The following is a 21,633-nucleotide window of genomic DNA, read 5'->3' on the forward strand; positions in this document are numbered from 1 at the left end:
GCAAAGACAAAAGTAACACATTTTCATTCAAAGAGATAATATTTTAGGGAGGAGACAACATGTACACATATAGATATATAAATATTGTGTATAAAAGTAATATAAGGAGACTTTGGGAGGGAGTACACTAGCAGCTAGGGGAGGATGGTAGGGTGGGGGAAGATTGGGAAAGTCTTCATATAGAAGGTGGCAATTGAGCTGAGACATAAAGGAAACCAGAGATTCCAAGAGGCAGAGATGAGAAGGAGGTACATTTCAGGTATGGGGACAGCCAAAGCAAAGGCACAGGTATGGGAGACAGAGTGTCTGTCACACATGAGGAATAGTGATTAAGCCAAAATAATTACAGAGTAATTATTACAAGATTACAGAGTAGCTGGAGGGGGAGAAGACCAGGTGGTGAAGACATTTAAATCCCAATGGAGTTAATATTTTATCCTAGAGACAATAGGGAGTCACTGGAGTTTACTGAATAGAGGGAATGATATAATTAGACTTGAGTGTTAGGAAAAATCAACTGGGCAGCTGTGTGAAGAATGGGTTGATTGGAGTGATGATAGCCTTGAAACAAGGAGACCAAATAGGAGGCTATTTCAAAAGCAAAGTTGAGAATTGATTAAAGCTTGAAGTAGGGTGGTGACTATGTGAGTGGAGAGGAGGGAAAATATGGGAGAATAGACTGGAGAAAGAAACAAGAATTAGCAACTGATTGGATCTGTGGAGGTGAATGAGACTGAGGAATCACAATGATGCTGAGATTATGAACATACTTCTATAAATCAAGTGATAAACCTTCATATCAGGTGCTAATAGGTTTCCTTTCTGTCTTTGTGAAATTTGATGGGGTTTTTTTCAGTTTAACATTTTTATCAAATGTTGGGCCTCATATGTTACACTGCTTTCATAACATTTCCTCAGAAAATACATTCACTCATTCAGTTATTAACAAACATTCATTAAGAGACTACAATCTACAATTAAATAACTATGTTAGAAACTGGATAAGATACCAAGGTAAACAAAAGATAGCCCTTGCCTTCAAGGAACTCATGATTCTCTGCAGGGATGAGATACTACACAGAGTAACACAAATCAGAATGTGATAAATGTGTACATGCAAAACAGTGGTTTGGGAGTACAAGTGAGAGCAAAGATACTAGCATCTGGAGGGATCAGGAAGGGCTCTGTAAGGTATTTGAGCTGGTCCTTCAAGGATGGGTATGATTTCAAGAGAAGAGATTATGTTAGGGGGAAGTAAAAGAACGAAGAAACTCCTGGAATATGAAGCATCATAAGGTAGGAGAGTAACAACAAGTTGTTCACTTTGGATGTAGCACAGACTATGTTAAATAAGGTAGGATTTGTCTGGAAGCTAGATTGTAGAAGACCTTGAATAAAAAGCTAATAAATTTATATTTTATTTGTGATGGGGAGCAACTGAATGTTTTTGAACAACAATGTCCCATGATAAAAGCCACACAATCCTGTGTGGGTTAACAACATAGGAGGGAAGATTAAAATGGAGACAAGTTGAGAAACAATAAGACCAGTTAATTCATCAATCAATCAACAAGCATTATTAAGAGCCTGCTATGTGCTGGGTATTGTGTTCGATTCTGGGTTATAAAAAGGCAAAACTGAAATAGTCACTGACCTTGATCAATGAGCTTATGTTTTATGGAATGAAACATGTTCAAACATAATAATATGTGGAGTAAGCTTATATAAGTATATTCTCAAATACTCAAATGGATCTGTAATCTCATTGATCTGTAATCTTTTCAGATTAATAAATCTCAATAAATCAAGTAATCTCAATAAAGCAGATTACAACCCCTCTGTGATTACCCATCCTGTGTGAGTATGGTCCATTTCCTCCCATAAATTCACCTCAGGAAGGCTACCCAATGCTACCTTCCAAGGACAATCTGATTCACTCTCCTCCTCCTCCTCCTCCTGTTCAACTTTAGGCCCAATTCATCCAACTGTACTATCTGTCCCATGTATACTTAATGATGAACATGCTCTACAAATTTTCCATCCAAATTTATGTCATAATCTGGGCAATAGACATTCTTCATGTACTTGTCCTTTTTTATAGTGATTGTCCACCAAAATTCTTTTGAGTGATTACAGGGCTTGATGCAAACAGCATAATGTAACTGACAATCAAGAGTATCTAGACAGCCTCACCTAACCCTAATCTATACAAATGTTTATAGGAGTCATCCATACAGAAACCAACAGCATCTTCAATGAAAGTATTAGTAGGGAACAAGCAGGTATCCCCAAGCCATAGTCAACAAGGGATCATATCCTTATCATTCCTCAATTTACTGAAACAGGTTAGAGAATATTTTTTTTCTCATTGTTTCTTGATATTTTTTTTAAAAGCACTAGATCCAGTAGAGCAAACAGTGCCTTTTCAACCAGGTGTCTTCTATCAATACAAGAAATTAAGATTCACTAAAATATGTAACAATAGAAACATCAGACAAAACATAAAACTTGGTTGTGTTCACCAGAAGTATTTATCACTGTGATTAAAGATGCAAAATCTATGCAAAAATAATTATGAGGTTGTTTTTGTTTATCAGGCCTGATGAGAGGGAATAAGAGGCTGATCTAGGGTGGAAGCAGTGGGAATAATGATAAAGAGGGAATAATCATAGATTGCATAGCCAGATTAATGTGATCTGCATTCGATAATAGAATAGATGTAGGGAACAAGGAAGAGACAAAGATGACTTGAAGGTTATAGTCGTGGGTCACTGTGGGGATGATAATACCACTGACAGAAATAAAGAAGGAAGAACATTTGTGGGGGAGAGGAGAAAGAAATAGGTTTTTTTCCTCTAATGTCTCCTTAGAACTTCAATCCAGAATACAATTAAATTTCTTCCTTAGAAAAAATGTTGTATCCATTAAAACAAAATTTACATACATTTTCCTCACTGAAAAGATGCTCTGTGTCTCTTATCCAGAAGAGAAGAATCACTACTTTTAAATGCTTTCTTATTCATCCATATAAAGAACAAGAAAGAGAAGAAAAAGAAAAAGGGAAGGGAAGAAAAAAAGGACTCTCTGCATCTGGCAATGGATGAGGGTAGATACCTTTAAAGGAAATTCTTCAGGAATGCAGACTGCAAATAAAGCCAAAGGGAAAGGTCATTTTTGGGTGTCAACCCAGCACTGTGCTAGTGGGGGCAACTGCTTTTTGTCAGCTCTAGCTTAACTTAACTGCTGATTATTGTGGCTGCTGGATGAGCTGGATTTTCACTTTTTTCCAAGCATTCTGGGTTCTCAGGGACTATTATCATTAATTTAAATGAAGTCTAGAGAGACCCATTTTCTTCATTATTCATTATATAAAACCCTTGAGTGCTAGCAGGCAGTCACACTTTATAAGAAACACCTAGGACCCATGCAGGACATAAGAGAGTGCCAAGAAAAGGGCAGCTGCTGCTACTGCTCCTGGTGTTCCACTGGTGCACTGAAATGTTCTCTTAATCACAAGTGTGTACAAGTTCATGATTAAACAAGTCTTAAATCCCTCAAGTTCCCATTTCACTGGATCTGGTCTTGTTGGAAGAACAAGTAACACAAATGAGGTCTTTCCATTTCACTTTGACCTATGGTCTCCAAAGAAATGAGCTTCCTGCCTGACTGTGTGCTATGAAGAAGGGGGGCAGGGGAATAACAACTGAGGGTGGTTAGGAAGGAAAATTAAAATTCCCAATCTGTCTTCCTTTGGGGACCAGTGTTTTTTCCTTCTTTGTAACTGCATGTCTTCTCAGTGCAAAGAGCACTAGAAGCACCACAGTGTTAGCCAAAGGTATGATGTTCAAAAACTGTTGACATGAGATTTGGAGTCTATTAAGAATTCCAAGAAGCCAGAGGCTTCCAGGTAATGTGTAAATTACTGAGGCAGGGAGGGAAGTGAGAGGAACAGGGACTCATTATTTGGAGGCCAAAAGATGACTGTTTGAAAGCTATATCACCTCCAAGCTTTTCTCCAGTTCTAAATCCTATCATTCTATGTAACAAGGTCAGTAGGTTATGGAAGGCCCATTACTTTCCTTTAATCTGACCCCCTTCTATGATATAACAAAACATGATTTGGGCCAAAAAACAAATCACCCTGGAAGCAGTTTAATGCTGTAAAATGAAGGCACTGGACTAGATGGCCTCTGATTTCTCTTCTAGTCCTAAATCTATGATCCTCTATTGAAATATCCAGCAATAGGTGAATGGATAAATAAACTGTGATATGTCAATGTAATGTAACACTCTGGTAAAATTAATGTTGGCAAGTGTGATGAATCAAAATAAATATGTTAAAAATCTTAGTGAAATAATGCAGAGTGAAAAAAGGAAAATCAAAAGAATAGATAATACACTGATATGAGAGGACCACCATGTAGGAGGGAAAATGAATGTCAGTGAGTAGACAGCAAATCCTGATGGAGACTGAAAGGGAGTAAAGTAAAAATTGTTCATACACACACACACACACACACACACACACACACACTTGTGTAACTCAGTAAGTACCTTAGAACTTGCTCTTGATATTTTGGTGTTCTATTCTAACAATATTGGTTCGTAGATTTTTTCTTGCACCCTACTGTTCAAGAAGAATTTTCCAGGCGTTTATATATTGCTACTGTACTGCAGGGCTTTCTCTGTGAATATATTTATATTTTAAAAGACAAATCCTTAGATTCTTTTCACAATGATAATTACAAAACTTTTTTCTTCTCCAGCCCTTAATTTCATGCTCAGCCTCTTCTCCCTCAGCAGATGACCTTGATATCTAGGTTATGAGCTCTCATCTGTCATCCTACACATTCCAAGACCATGTGATTTTTCCCCATCCTGACTACTTTTCTGCTAACTGGTCACTTCCATCCCAAGTTTCAAATCACTTTCACTTTATTTTCCTAGTTCATTGTTATTGGTCAAAATCAGGTTTAGAATAGCAATTGTCTTCTCTCAAATGTAATGGCAGTGTGTCAAGCAGAGACAAATAAATAAGATGATTCCCTTGCAGCATTGAATGGCCAGTTGAGGATAGGGAGCATGGCTTTTTAGTGGACTTGTTCAGTAGAGTTTCATGACTTTTTTCCAGAAGCACTTTATAATTTGGGTATAGGAGCAGAGATTGTGGAGATTACCTAACCTGAGAGGTACAGCAAGGGATTGAGGGGGAGTACCTAGCTTTGGGGATTAACAAGGAGGAAATGACAGAAAAACGAAGGGGTAAGGTTTTTCAAGGCTAAATAAAAGAGCAGTGTTCAAATGATCATTTAAGGGATTGTTTCATTTTTGCTTTTGTATCTCCAAAACCTAGCACAGCATTTGGAGCACAAAAGGTGTTTAATAAATGCTTTGTGAATGAATGAATGAAGTGGATTACTCTAAGATCAAGATGGTGACAGGAAGGAATCAAAATTCCCTGAGAAAAGAGCCAAAATCTGTATCATCAGTACCTAACAGTCATTAAAACACATTCACTCAACTGAATCAAATTGAAGTCAGAATAAAAGTAATAGACTGAGAGAAGATGAAAAGCTCCTGACAGGTCTCAATGACAGTACTTAGAAAATTCAGGAGGGAGAGAGTAGAGAGTGGGTTACAAGTAGAAATTTAATAGTTCACTGGGTTACTGAGAAAGCGAGAAGAGTATTGATAATAAAGGATAGATGAAGTCACAGAAAAAGCAAAATAGCTCCTAAGTAAGGGTTTAAAATTGGGGAGAGGCAGTCTCAGTTGTTCTGCCTAGGTCATAGGCTGACTACAATCCCAAGTTTAATTTTTCACAATAGCCAGCAAAGCCACTTTTCCCCCTCTCAAGCTATTGCCTTAATACACTATCCAGCCCACAGAATAAGATCTAGATAATCCTCCCTCATGTCCATGCCCCGTGAGCTAAGCCCTAGGAACAGCTCTATTCACAGCATCCTTCAACATGTATTACCAAATCTTTTTGTATATCCAGGAAACCTTGCAGTTACAATGATAAAAAGGAATAAAAATAGAAAATCCATTTTTGTCATTCTTTCCAAAGAAAAAAAGACTAATTTATTACGAAGACCTGAAGCCTCAGCACTTGAACCCATCCCACATACAACTGGGATACGCCACTGACAGGGAGAGAAAAAGGGAGTGATAGACCTTACATAATTTTTAAGGCCATTTCCAGCTCTTAATTCTATGATCCATTGAGTTCACTTCAACATTCATTAGAATGAGAGATGTTAGAGCCAAAAGAAAACTAAAAGTCCATCTAATCCAAGCCCTTCATTTCACAGAGAAGGAAATTGGGATTTTTCCTAGGGATATGTTATTTTCAGATGAAGATGAAAGAAACCATTCACCAGCCACAATTAAATTATTAGGTTTCCTGTCTAGTTTAGTTTATCCTAGTGCCCCATGTCAGGAGGAAAAGAACAGCATCTGCCTGGCCCAGATTTAGCAGCTGCCATTGCTGCATGACCAAGTACTTCAAACTTAGCCACCATTGCAGCAGCTCAAGTTTCAAATAACCAACTAAGATATAGAGTAAACTCTTGAATCCTGACCACGTTCTATAGGATAGTTATTAGGCAAATCAAATACAGTCATGGATGCCAGGTATTTTAAAGAGCCATTTATATAATCTCCTTCAAAGTGTCAAAGTTGCTGAAAAACCTATACTTTTAAGTAGCTGTCAGGTTTTCCTCCTGGCTGGAGGAAAAAAAAACAATATAATACAATGAAGTTTAACAGAAGGAAAATAAAAATCATTGTATGAATAGCAATCAGAAGTATTTCACCAAATAAGGCTGCAATTTCTGCAGAGAGAATATTGCAATAAAAGGATGTTTTCATCCTGAAGAGCTTAAGCTATCCTTCAAAAATGGCAAGGCAGAAAGCAAATTATTTTTTAGCATTAATTCAATTATTTATCAAGTGTACACAGCTTTGGCCCTCATGTTATTTTTTCTCCTCCATGGGACTTGTGTGGTTCTCTGGGCACTGCAAGATTCTCACATGCTTCTAATTACCCTCTGTGTACACCCAATAAAACAGCTGGCCCCAAACATGATTAATACCACAAGTTGATCCAAAAGGCTCATAAATCACCCCTTCTTCAGAAAGGGACGATGTAGTGGCAAAAGACGGGTTCTAATCCGGCTAAATAAGACAAACTCGGAATGTTCTAGCTGGCTTCCTAATTTGTGAGTGAGAGAGAGAGAAAAAAAAAGGACAGTGGTCTGCCTTTCCTCACTGCAAAAGCATTTCATGTCTAAGTTTCCTTTTTTACCTCTTTTAGGAAAAAATCTGATGTTTTTGTTTTTGTACTAGGGAAATACTGAAACTATCCACAACCTCTCACCATGAACGTTTATTAAATCTGATGGACATTTTGAAGTTTGGTAAAGAAATATCTTATTTGCAGCATAAAGCTTTTTTTTTCCTCATCAACTTTCCAAGTCCATATTAGAGCCTATGCCAGTCACTTCAGTAATTACTGTATGAATTCAGTCAAGATAATGAAGTCAAGCAGTGAACTCTTCCTGAGGTCCAAACCCTTCAACTAAAGAGAAAACCAAGTCTTTATAACTGTATCAATGACAGCATTGCATTAACTTGGCAGCAGTGGTAACTCTGGCTCTATTCGTTTGCTTTATTTCTCATACAACTTTGGGGAATGAAATCTACAGCAAACTTCCCTGTTAACTTTATCCTTCTCCATTTGGTAGTTATTTTATTTTCCTGGACTGCAAAGCCTGAAGATGACTGTGTGGCTACCCTCAAAAACATTTTCACATCACCCATGATGTTAGTTCCAAGACAGCCTTCCAAACCGTATACAAATTTATTATTCCTTCTTCCAATACTTAAGGAGAAAATGAGGAGGCTTTTTTGGCTGCTTGAAGCTGACACAAAATATTAAAGATAACACCGAGATTTTAGAACGTGTTTTGCTAAACATCAAAAAATAGGCACAATAAGGATGCCAAAAAGTCTTGGAATGTGTCTAGATGTATTCCTCATTGTGGCCTGTAGGTGACCTTGGGTTCTCAAATTCAATGCCAAGGGAGTACGGGCAGGTTCTACCAAATGGAAACCTTTCATATTGTCCATTTGTTTGTTCTTTGTTCTTTCAATAAATATTTATTAAGCACTGATTATGTGGCAGGAATTATACAGGCCCTCCCCTTGGGATATAAAGAAAAAAGAGCCCCTGCCCTCATGGAGTTTGCATTCTCTTCTACTGGAAAAAAAAAAAAAAACAACAACAACAACACATATACATACACAGAGAGGTAAATACAAAATGTACAAAAAGTTTAAAAGGATAAAAAAAATTGTTTGCTTTTAGTGGGAGAGAAGGGAAGGAGGGTCAGACAACAAGCTGTGGATTTCTGTTCAGAGAAACTTGTCACAAAGAGGATGGCTACCAAATGAATTTATTTTTTTTTTTGGCTTGGCTACAGGAATTCATGAAGAATTATCCATTAAAGCATAAAAGTTTCAATTTATGTACTTACACTGATAAAACCATAGGGTATTTTGAAGTACTATACCACATAAATACATTTCTGATATTTGATTTTTAAATCCATATTCCCAATACATGCAACTATTTCTGCAACATCACCACTGGTTGCACAAATACTGGGGAAAGCTGTCTTTTGGTAACATCAAATATCTACCATAAAATAAGACTAAATCATGTCATTGCACATCACTGAAGAGGTCCAAAAATCAATTCAAGTCAATCATTTTTCCTCCTGACTATAGCTTCTGGTCCCAAAATGTCTTAGGCTGTTTTAATGTTCACATCCTTGCCAGCAGTGCTGGCAATCTGCATGGGCTTCATGTGTAAGCAAGTGAATCCCTCAAAAAGGGGAACGTTCCAAGGCAAAGAGGGTGTGGTTGTACCACATCATCCATGCCATATGATACCTTCTGTACAAGGCTGATACTTAGAATTACACTCAGCACAGTCTAAATCTGCACGCCCAGGGCAAGCACAAACATGAGAATGTAAACAATCATCTGTGACTGGTGGCAATAGGTTCTGGGGTGAGTGAGTCAAAAAGTTAGTTGTGCTATTTCTTTTAAGTGTCCCTAGTACAGCCATTATAAGTTCAGAATGACAACCTGATATGGTGGAGTGCAGCTTATGAGGAAAGAGATTGCTGGATGTAGAAGAAATTGCACAGGACTTACAATTAGGAAGACCTAGGTATGAATCTCACCTCTGAAACTTTAAGTACAACTGGAGGAAAAGTCGCTTACCTACTCTGAACCTCAGTTTCCTCTTCTGTAAAATGAGATTATGACCAATAGTACAAATATCAGATTGGTATTATAAAGATGAAAGTAGATTATGTATGGAAGGTGTTAAAGAAATGGCAGTTTTTATTATCATTAAATCATGTCCAAGACACTAGAAAAAAATCTCCTGAACACCAAACTAAATCAAAATCATTATAATTAAGATGGGGCATACTCTTGTTTATCTACTAGAGAAAACAGAGACACTGTATATTCATCATTGGTAAATTGAGCTTCAGTTTCCTCATCAATAAAATGGGACTAATAATATCAGCTGGTAACTGTTTTGCAACGTTATGGTGAAACTCAAATTACATATGCTTTGCAAATCTTCAATCACTATATAAATGTCAGTTATTGTTGTTGTTATTTTGTTTTTAAGTGAATTCCTACTATTTTCCAATAACTAGGCTTAGCTGTGTAGGAGAAAAGAAAACACGGTCCCTTTCTAGGGAATTATAATCTTTTTTTGAGGAGATAATATGAATACATCTAAAGCAACAGAGAATAATGCAACATGGTATACTGCCCTGGACTTAGAGTGAGAAGAGACTTGGGTTTGAATTGCACCTCTGACCCTAACTGTGTAACCTAGGGATAGTCACTTAATATCTCTGAGCTTCGGTTTCCTCATTTGTAAAATGAGGATAATATTACTTGTAGTAGGAGAGTTGGGAGGACCAGATGAACACTTTCTAAAACTCCAAGTGCTATAAACATGTCAGCTCTTATTACTGTCCTAAACAAAAAAAAGGGGGGGACAATCAGTGTGGGTGGGGAGACCTGAGCACTTCTTAAACTGTGGGTCACAAGTGGAAAAAATTTAAGAAACCCTGATTTGATTAAGCAGGAAGAAAGCAGGATAATATTCCAGGCAGGTGAAACAGTGAAGTGAAGGCACAAAAATAGTCATGTCACAACATAACTTTAAAATCCAGGTCTTCATGCAAAATTTTACAAGGGATCTAATCCCCTTTCAGTCCATCATTCTGAGAAATATCTTTGCTATGTATCCATGGAGTCAGGTCCTCAAGCACTCTATGGGTTGTTTAGGTGGTAGTTTTTCCATTTAATGACATTTAGTCCATTAAGAAGTGGTGATGAAAAGGTAAACAGGTTATAAATGTGCATTTGTATCATTACTTAATATTTAGCATGCGAATGAACTAGTTTTCATTCTTTGTTGTTGTTGTTCAGTCATTTCAGCCATGTCTGACTCTGTGTGACCCCATTTGGGGTTTTCTTTACAAAGATACTGGAATGGTTTGCCATTTCCTTCTCTAGCTAATTTTACAGATGAGGAAACTGAGGCAAACAGGATCAAGTGACTTGCCCAGGGTCACACAGCTAGTAAATGTCTGAAGCCACATTTGAACTCAGGAAGATGAGTCTTCCTGGCTCCAAGCCCAGCACACTATCTACTGCGCCACCTAGCTGCCCTGACTACATTCTAATGAAGATTATAAGTAACAAATGAATTCTACATTAATATTTTTATAGACTATAAGATATACTGAAAGATCATCAACATCCTTCTGAGTTTTTTAAGCACAGAAAAATCATCCCAAATAGATGAGATTTATCTTTCATTTTGTTTTGTTTTGTTTTGGCTAGGCAATGGGGTTAAGTGACTTGCCCATGGTCACACAGCTAGTGTCAAGTATCTGAGGCAGGATTTGAACTCAGGTCCTCCTGACTCCAGGGCCGGCGCTCTATTCATTGTGCCATCTAGCTTCCCTAAGATCTATTAATATACAATAGAGAAAGGTATTCCACAGATGTCTTTAATACCTTAAGCTATTGCTTAGAAACTCTCTTGTTCTTAAAAGAAAACCAAAGTTATCATGCCATACAGTTTCAATAAATGTCTTTACTTCATCTTCAGTGAAGGATGGCAACAAACCATCCTCTGTATACTAGTGCTCCATTTCTAAAAAAATTATGGCATTAAGTGAATCAAATCATGATTTGCCCTAACCTAACTACCTCTCAAAATGGCCTTTACAAATCAAGGTTACAATGTTGGCTTAGAAAGCATGACCTTGTCTTCTCCCTGCTAATACCAGCTTTACAAAGTTTCTCCAGAGGTAAAAAAAAAAAAAAATGAGCTAGGTTGCTATGTTCAATTCAGGGCACCACAGTTTAGGAAGGGCACTGATAAACTATAGAGCAAACAAAAGAAGACAGCCAGGATGATGAAGAGTTTTGAGTCTACGTCATATGAGAATCTGTTAAAGGAACTAGGGATGTTTAGCTTAGAAAAGAGAAGATTCAGAAGTGACCCAATAATTGTAATCAAGAATCCAAAATCATGTCATTTGGAATACAGAATACATGTGTCATTTTGGCTCTAAAGGGAAGAACCAGAAGAACCCAGTGTATAGATGTTGCAAAGAAACACTTTAAGGCTTGATGTCATGAAAAACATCCTAACAATTAGAGCTGACCATAAGTAAAATGGGCAATAGATTTCCTCTCACTGGATATCCTCAAGAAAAAAAAACAAATGACTTCTTTTTATGTATGTTTTAAAAGGAATTTCTTTTCAGACTAGATAGCTGCTAAGGTCCCTTCCATCTCTAACATTCTGCATTTCTATAACCTGAAGAATTATGCTAATTTCACCCCTCATTTGATAGTTGAGGAAACTGAGGCCCAGGGAGGTTGACTTGCCCAAGGTCACCTTGGTAGTAAAGGGACAAAGCCAGGAACGGAAGCCAGATCTTCTCACTCCAAAGCCAGGATCCTTCATATTGCACCACACTGCCTCTCAAAAAATTTCTTGGTATGTAATTTTCTTTGCCCATTATATGAAATAGCTATGAGGATGAAGAAACTGTTTACTTGTTGAATTTAGCAATTTTAAACTGTTTTATTCATAATAAAACCTAATGGTATTAAGTAAGTTTTGTGGGATTTAAATGGGAGATGGTAGACCTGGTAAAGAATATACACAAGGACTTAGAGATCTAAAGTTGAGGCAATGGCTGCCACATAATATTCCAAACTATCCATTTAGCCTCTTAAGGTGCTCACTTCCTCATCTGAAAAAGTAGAATAATCATATTTGTAACCTTCCATATCTCACAAGGAAAAAGTTTCAAGATGAATGAGAAAGGTGAAAACTCCTTAAGGTAGAAGGGGTAGGGGGAAAAAGGTGCCATATGAACTCAACACATTACTTTGATGATCATTAATTCCTTCCAAGAATGATTGCAAATAAAGTATTCCATGTAGATATTTTTTGCATATTTCTATCACTACTATAACTGGAAGAAGAAATATCCTTATTAATTACATTTGTGTAATTACTCATTCAATGCTAGACACTTTATATAGTGATTCTTTGAGAAGCATAAGACTGTACAAAAGCTTAAGAAACAGAAGGTCAGTTCCTTGAGTCCCTGTGAAATCAGAAGAATTCATTAGAAAAGTAACACTTAGGCTGTCAGTCCTTGGCATTTCCCATTTAAGGAAAAATAGTCCTAAGGGCCAGACCACAGACTGCCACAGCTGAGAAGGGTCATGACAAAGACTGAGAGAAAAGGAGAGAAGGCAAAAGGGAGGGGTGAGGGGGTGGGGTGACAGTTGGACAGAGGTAAAGCGAGAGAAAGAGAGAATACAGGAAGAGAGGGAAAGAGTGAAGAAGGGAGAAAGAGAAATAAAAAGGGGGAAAGAAAAAGAGAGGAAGGGAGAAAGAGGGGAAAGAAGGGGAAAGAGAAAGAAGAGAAAAGGAGAGAGATGGACAGGGATGGAGGGAAGAAGAGGGAAAGAGAGAGGGGGAGAGAGAGAGAGGAAAGGAAAGAAAGAGAAGAAGGGAGAAGAAGAGAGAAGGAGGAAAGGGGGAAGGAAAAGGGAGGGAGAGATGAATAATGAAGTAAAGGAATTTGATCTACATAAGGTTAACTTTTTAATAGTTAAAAATATAGGTATTATAGGAACCCTATAAAAATACCATGTATTTAAACCTCGCATTTTTGAGAAGCTTGAAGAGCTAGTCATAAGTTATTTTATTCATCCTCATTCAACAATTCATTTCCCTTTATTAATTATTAAGTGTCAATTATGTGCAAGGTACTTGGGGAGAGAGACAAAATTTAGATAACATATGGTCCCCACCTTCCTGGAGCTTATAGTTTAGTAGGGCATTATAATGCAAACACTGAGAACTATACTAATATAAAATAGTAAAGGTGGTAAGATATCAGTATTATTTATCCCACCATTCCCTCAGGAAAGTCAAAGTATAATGAGGGTAACCTGTCACAAAAGAATACCATGCTGATGCTTGTATAGCAGCAGACTTGGCCTCTCCCATTTTATTGTCATAGATCTCACAATCATCACAGATCAGCTGGAGAGACAAGGCATCATAATAAAAGTCCATCCCACCTCTCTCTTATAGTCTTTTTTACATAAATTCCTGATTCTTCCTGGGAGACACCAGCCAACCAAGGAATTATGTGGCTAACAGACTATGATTAAGTTTGCTTATGTGCTAGGTCAACCCTACCACTTAATTTCTTGACCTTATGCAAGTCATTTCTTTTGACCTCAGTTTCCCCATTTGTAAAATTGGAATAAAACTTAAGACTATCTACATTATGGAGATATTGTAAGGAAAGCACTTTAAAAAATTTCAAGTGTGACATAAAGATAAGCTACTACTGTCATTGTTGTTACTCTCTCAATATCACCTGGACTTGTTACACTGCCCATGTCCCTTTTTACAGATGTTCAGATAAAACACATGACAAGTTGTCCATTGGCTCTGAATTTCTCAGACCATGAAGTTTCCCAGACACACATCAGATACTTTGTCAGAAACTTTTAATGTGATTATCTCAATAACATGCATAAATCAAATAGTACAAACAGGGAATTCATGAATTAGAAAAGCTACTAGTAGCATCACTATAAGAGGATACATAAGTTCTATAATCTGTTTCTTGTCCTTTGAAACATACCTTTGGACATCAAATTCTATTTGTTTGTGAAAACCAAAAATATAAGATGTCTGAAAATTACATTCTATATTTTAGAGCTATCTCCAGATCTGTCTCTGAAATCTATAAAATATTTGAACAAAAATATTCAGAGAAGACATAAAAAATACATACATATATACATACATGAAAACAAACAAATAAAATATTTCTCAAATCTGAATGGATAAAACAATTTATTACCATGCCTTTTCTAACACAATTCTAGCCCCTTTTTGGTAAAAAGTTTTTTGTGGCTTGCTATTTTTAACTGGCTTTATTCAGCATTAAAAAAAGCTACAGGTATATTGTTTCTAATTATCTGGGGGAAAGCCAGAAGGGAAGGTATATCACAAGCTTTAACAAGTACACTTCCACTGTTCCTCAAAATTTTCAAATATTTCATTTCAAAACAAATAGAAAACTAGTTACTACCCTCTTCCTCCTTCCTTCTTCATTCTTGTAAAAGAAAGCAATGACAAAGGCAAGAAGAAGAAGGAAGAGGAGGAAGAAGAAAAGAAGCTGCAGCTCCTACTGAGGAAGAAGAGATGTGAGTGGAAGACAAGAAATCCAAATAAACTAATGAGGAGAAAATGCATGAAATTCACAACTATCTTTCCTTGGTATTAAGAAAACAAACAAATAGAAAGCCACACCTTTCCTCACTAATGCAATTATACAAGCAATTTAAGAGTTGAGATCCTAAAGATCATCTGGTTCAACACTTCCTTTTTTAGAGAAAAGGAAACTTAAAGCCCAGAGACTTTCAAAGATTTGTTCAAGACCACGCAACTAGTTGGTAGCAGAGTCTAGGAATCCTGACTCCCACCAGAATGGCCACTTCCCCTTACAACATACTGTCTACCTAATTTAGCATAATTTTTAAGATCTGCCTGGTCACTGCATCCTCAAAAGAATATCCATTCTAAAAACAGGAAATTCATGACTTATGATTACACTGGCCTTACAAAGGAGTATGCATAGGGATCTTAAAAAACATGCCTGCTTTTGCCAGATCTATACTACCGGGGAGCATGCTTAGACAACACAGCAGTATAGTAAAAGAGTAACTAAACAGCTAAAAATGAATTTGCACAGACCTCTGTGTCATCTTGATGAAAAAATGATTTTGTTTTTTCTCCTCAAACACAACACCATGCCACCAAAAAGTTAGATGTGACATATCAAACGTCTGACACTCAGGTAGCTCTGCTCAGTAACCTGAAGGATAATATGGGTGGCTGTGATGATACGAATGCACATCGCAAATCAAATTTTCCTATGATAAACATACAGGATTGCATGACAGGAGACAGGATGACAGCCATCTGGGGAGCCAAAAATGAAGGATTAGCTCTCTTCCTGAATTTACAGAAAACAGGTTTGTTGGTATTTTTTTTCCCGTTAGGCACCGTAGTTCTTAAGCAACTTGTTGGAACTCAAAAGTTATCACTCACCAAGGAACTGTTATTTTTCACATTTTCATTTATTGTACAAAATTAACAATACTAGCAATTGTATCAACCTCTCCAGTAAGAGATCCACATTATATTTAAATTCTTAACATAATCTGAACTGTGCAAAGTAGAAACATAACAAGAGTCATTAAATGTCATTCTTTTCTGGAATGAAAATTCAGAATCCAGCAGTTTTCATGCATTTGTCCTTAAGGACAGTATCATGAAGTCAAGTTTCATTGTCATCTATTAAACCTTTCCCCAAAACACTCCTTGGGTGGAATACAACAAACTGTATAATATCTGACTGAAATATTTCTAAATTGATCAACTCAAGCCTTCACTTGTTTTCTGTCCAAAACTAAATCCTGTCTGTTCTGTCTATCCGAACACTCACACACGATCACCACACTGACAAATAGCAATGGGCAATATTTTAAGCTTTCATTCCTCCAGGAAATAAAACGTCTTGTTGAAAACAGTTCAAAAAGCTAAGAAAAAAAGGTTTCCCTAAAAGCAATATGCTAGTACTTACTTATTACCAAAATCCTCTAATGCAAGGAGGCAGTAGCAAGGGGGTGTACATGCCACGAAAACATAGAAATCTATACACTAAAGACAGCTCTGGCTCCAAAGTGACTTACCTACTCGGAAGTTTGTGGCTGTCAAAGTGTCTGCCGCATGCCCATTTTCACTAATGAGAGTGGTGGTATTCCCCTTCTCACAGTTATTCTGACAACTGCCCTTGGTGCAGGTCACTTTACAGATGCTTGGAGTAAAGACCACCTTGATGCGGCCAGTGTGGTTACTCACTGGGAGCGGAGGCAGAGAGAAAAAGAAAAACAAACAGATCAGCTTAGTATCCATTAAATTTCCTTCGAAGGTTTAAAAAAAAAAAAAGGAGCACACAACCCCGACAGGTTTTTAAGAAAGGAGGGAAGCCTTCAGTGTTCTCTGCTCGGTATCCAGTGGTGTCTCTGAAACAGGAGTAGGAAGCTTAGCAAACAGAACTCTGGGATGCACTCCAAAACCACATTTGAAGTCAAGTCACCAGAGTGGGATTAGTAATCACAATGCTGTACTTTATTCACAGGCAGACAAAGAGCAATACCCAGGGCACGAGAGATTAAATAGCCAACCCTGACAGGCAGATGTAACGTAAAGAGGTTGGCCATGCACCTAGTGTGGAACAAAATCTTGTGTCCTCCTCCTGCAGACTTTTCCTGTTTCTGCCGGTATTAAGTCACTATTTGCAGCCGACCCCTGGAAATGTTTTAGGCACGCAGCGTGTCTGAGAACATCTGTCTCAAATCTCCTGGCACTCATGTCTGAAGTGATCAAATCTTGTGACGCGGCTGCTCGGGCACAATTTCTTTTTTTCACAAGTCAATGGCGTTATTTCTTCATTGGACTTTAGGCAGAATAGATTTTATTTGGCTATCAGTTCCATCTATCTAAATGGGAGGAAGGTCAGGACAAAGTGCTAAGAGCTACTTCTGTGTTAAAACATTACCTCGGAATTCTCACAGTTTTAGGTGGAATATGAAAATGGCCCACTTTTTAAAAACTAGATACTGTAAAGTGCCTATCAAGAGATTTCTGATTAAATTGTCCTTAGCAAAGGGTGTGCTTGGTGGGAGGATTTATTCACTTCAATAAACATTCATCCAGTCTATACTTTCTTTCAGGTATTTGGTAGTAACTTTGATTTGCTAACCTTAGCCCTAGGAATTCAATTCAGTTAACCTCAACCATCATTTATGCATACTATATGCCATACAAAGACAAAAGAATGCTAACAGTCCCTGTCCTCAAGGAGTTTAAATTCTACAAATGGAGTCAGATTTGCAACAGTCAGGGTTATGAGCCCTAAGCACATTCCTAGGGCAAGTAAAGTCTGCTTTCAATAGACCTTACCTCTAAGTATCCTTTCGTGTACCAACATCTAAGACCACAAAGCGGGCCACCTAAATCAGATCTGCCCTTCCCACATCCAAAATTCTCCATCCTCCCCATTCCTATCTATATTTCACATAATCCAGACTTCACCACCATGCCCCAGAAACCCCTTCATCCTAGAAGATTACTTCAACCCTGGAATTCACACCTCAGAAGTAATATTCTCAATTCCTTTGGTCTTGGTCTGACTGAATGGCACCGCCCACAGTCACCATTTAAGGAAGTCACCAGGGCCAGTCAGTTCTTCACCTGTTCTTTTCTCACCAGACCACAATCCAGACTTCATCATCTCCCCCCACCACACACACACACACACATACACATACACACTGGGTACCTTCCTTCCCACTCCCATTTTCAGCTTCTTCTTATGTGCTGTCTTCCTTCATTAGAATATAAACTCCTTGAGGGCAGGGACTCTTTCTTTTTTTCTTGTATTTGCCTTCCCAGCACTAGCAAGCTCCTAATAAATGATTATTGACTGGCTATATCGATACTCCATTTTTATTCGAACGCAAGACTTATTATTTATGATCATCCTCAAGGTCTTGATCTCATTTGATGATTAATGTTAATTAATGTTGGGTACTAACAGGCCAAAAAATGTTACCTCCACTGGTAAGTATTTACATTTTAACAGCCACCTTTCTGGAAATAATACCTTGAAGTCAATGACTAAACATTTTCTTGTTCTGACTTTAAATCGGATACTTATGATGTTACAGACTAAAAAAGGAAATAAAGTAATTAGCACCTGTCTTTGAAAACAGAATTAATGTCTCCTCTCTAACCACAACAGAACACTTTATAAGTAAGCAGTGTATGGTGCCTTCCAGGCCAACTCTGCAGCTTCACTCCCCACTCCCCAGAAACCCAGACATTAATCAAAGAGGGCTGGGGCATCTTCAAGCTGTTCTGACCGCCTAAGGTTCAACGAGTTCAGCCATGGCTTGGGCTGGGAAGGAATCTAGTGCTGAAGCTGACTGTTTCTAGGAGTCTTCCCCCCCCAAACACCCCCCCCCCCCCGCCACCCCCGACTACCTCCTCATCCTACTCTATATTCAACCAGAAAGTTTTGAAGAAAGCCTTTTTCTTAGAAACCTTCAGAACAATTATTAACTCTCAGGGATCCTAATTTGGCTCATGACCTAAAACTGAAACAGATATCTTAATTCAAAGGGGTGACCCTAATGGTGGGAATTGCAGGCACACAGTTAACCACTGGGGAGACATTTGCAATCAGTCAGACCTTTATATGTCCTTCAATAATAATTATGTTTACACAGCAGTCTAAAGTTTACAGATTCCATTCCCTTCTTTCCCATCCACCCTCCACTTGACTACTAAAAAATAATCTAAGGCAGAGCTCTGACCTTGCCGCTCTCCTGCTCAAAAACCCACAGCAGCTCCTTGTTGCCCCTAGGATATAATACAAATTTCTAAGTTTGGAAGTGAAAGCCTTCCAACATCAGGCTCCAGCCTACTTATCAAGTATTAATTATCTCAGATGACTCCTTTCATGTACTTCAGGCTCCAGTCACACTGAAATGCCCTGTTTCTCAAAATCAGAATTCCATTTCTTGCCTCTGTGGCCTCTAAGAGTCTTTCTTTCCCTTCAAGACTCAATTCAGAAGTTATCTCCTCCCAAGAGCTTTCCTTTTTTCTCTGCCTTGAAGTACACAAGCTTACAGAGAGAGAAAGAGAGAGAAAGAGAGAGAGAGAGAAGGATGGAGGGAGGGAGAGAGAATGAATGAATTACTTTGTATTTAGTTATTCGTATATCCTTCTAGTCAGTGTTTGATGACAGGGGCTTTCATTTTTGTCTTCATATCCCCAGTATAGTGACCAGCATATACTGGTGCCAAGTAAATGTGTGTTCAATTCAATGTCTGCACAAAAACCTTGTGAACTAGGTAATGAAAATATTATTTATCCCAATTTGACAGGTGATGAAGCTAAGTTTCACCCAGAGATATTAAGTGACTTATCTAAGATCACATAATAACTAGCTGAGCCTGGATTCAAGCCCTGATCTTTCCTGAAACCAACTGCAGCACTCTTTCCACGACACTGCACAGGCAGCCACAAAGTATGTTTCAACTGTTTACATGACTTCTATCCCAAATTCTTATATGATTTAAGAAAACTGTCTGTACAAGTTTACCTTAGACACAAGGGAGGGGTTAAAAAAAAGAATATTCATTCTACAATCAGAAAAATCCATATGGCCTAGCTTCTCTTCTTTTTTCAACAGTACCACACAGAAATTGGATCACACTCTGTTCTCAGACCATACTTATGATACCTTAAGGATACAGACTTTTTATTGATGGGTTGTTTATTTTTTTTGTTGGGGGTAGGGTGGTAGGAGGTCAGGGAATGTGATTAAACTCAGGAAAAAAGGAGATAATATCTTCCCACTTCAAAAGAATATAAATTTGTGTTTTTTCTGGCTCTTGGTACAATACTGAAGTTAGAGGTATTGTGCCAACTATTTTGTCTCCTCTGGCATTGACATGTTGTACCAGCAGCTGCCATACAGATGTTCATACCTTCACCTAAATTATACTTACTTAGTGAAGCAGAGATCGGCCATCCAAAGAAAGCAAGCCCTTAATCATTATTCTCATTTCTCCTTCCAGTCTACAGTAGTCACTTAATAGGCACTTGAGATTCTCTCAGTCTATTGTTTTTAAAAACTTATAATACCATTTTGCCAAAAAAAAAATTGGCTTAGACTCATCTGGACTTTCAAAAGGCAAAGACAGTTTTATGTGACTCAATTCTGACTTTTACAGGGTCCACTTCTTCTTGGAAGGCAGAAGAATATTTTATTTCATTTTTTCCCTGATGTTTTACAAGTTATTCTGCTAGAAAGCACTCCACTTCTCAAATAGATCCTCAGTAGGTCCTCTTGTTCCTCAGTATCCTGTTTATTTCTCTATTATAATTAACTTTGGTTTTAAATACCAGGAGTATGGTGATAGTCTGTGCAACTCCATTTGTCTAAAGATCAGAATGGTGAATGAGGACCGTCACCAGATTGGCCACAGGAGGGAGAATTTTTCCATCATAACAACTATAAAAGGTCTCTCAAAGACCACCAACTAAGCTGCAGATAGATTATAATCCATGTCAATAGAAAGAGTACTCAGACTGAGGATATGAAAGATCTTTGAAACATTGATGTATGTTTAAATGTTAATTCTTTTCAGTATCAGTAGTGACTCTTCCACACATCAGACTCTATTTCACCTACCTAACCATAATTCAGTAAATAGTAAAATGACTTGAAAAAACAACTTCCATGCTCCCAGACTTCTCTCCTTCTGCCTATGAGTGCCAATATTTCAATATCTAGGATTCATATTAGTGAAATATTCATTTCAATATCTAGGATTCATATCTAGGATTCATTAGATTCTTCCTCTCAATGCAGATCACAACCCTATCTTGCATCTTGATATTCAGGCTTCTATTGGTGAAAAACAAAACAAAAGTGCATCACCTGGTGACCACTGGTCTGGAGATGAGTCTCTTAACACTAGTTTAGACTCCTCCTCTGATGACAGATCTGCAATCTGGGGGTTCATGAAAAGCCTTTCAAGTATGGAAGTACCTACCATAGTCTGTGTTCCCTTGGCATAGCCTTCAAAAAGCAGTCACTTCCAAGCTACAAAGTGGCATGCCACAACTGTGGCACAAAGTAAGACTTTCATAGAGAACGTCTTGAGCCTACCTTTCTTAACCCATTAAAAATCAACTCCATACTTTAAGTGATAAAATTGATGCCCAAGGCACCAGAATACCAATGATGGCCTATCAGGGAAAACAGAATGTAGATGTGGGTTAAGCCCAGTGGTTTTGCAGAAAAATGTTATAGTCAGGAAGATCTGAGT

At 37.8% G+C, this 21,633-nt stretch overlaps 1 protein-coding gene across 2 annotated transcripts in view; it reads right to left on the reverse strand.

Annotated features, from left to right (window-relative positions):
- The window catches only part of LTBP1 (latent transforming growth factor beta binding protein 1), a 485,724-nt gene that overhangs the window by 258,902 nt on the left and 205,189 nt on the right, over positions 1-21,633 (reverse strand). For both annotated transcript variants that reach the window (XM_027850411.1, XM_027850410.1), the window contains exon 5: positions 16,420-16,587. In XM_027850411.1, coding sequence (XP_027706212.1) covers positions 16,420-16,587 — 168 coding nt within the window. The remainder of the gene's footprint in view (positions 1-16,419; positions 16,588-21,633) is intronic.

This window comes from Vombatus ursinus, unplaced genomic scaffold (assembly GCF_900497805.2).
Source record: "Vombatus ursinus unplaced genomic scaffold, bare-nosed wombat genome assembly UNPS02009062.1, whole genome shotgun sequence".
NCBI lineage: Eukaryota > Metazoa > Chordata > Mammalia > Diprotodontia > Vombatidae > Vombatus > Vombatus ursinus.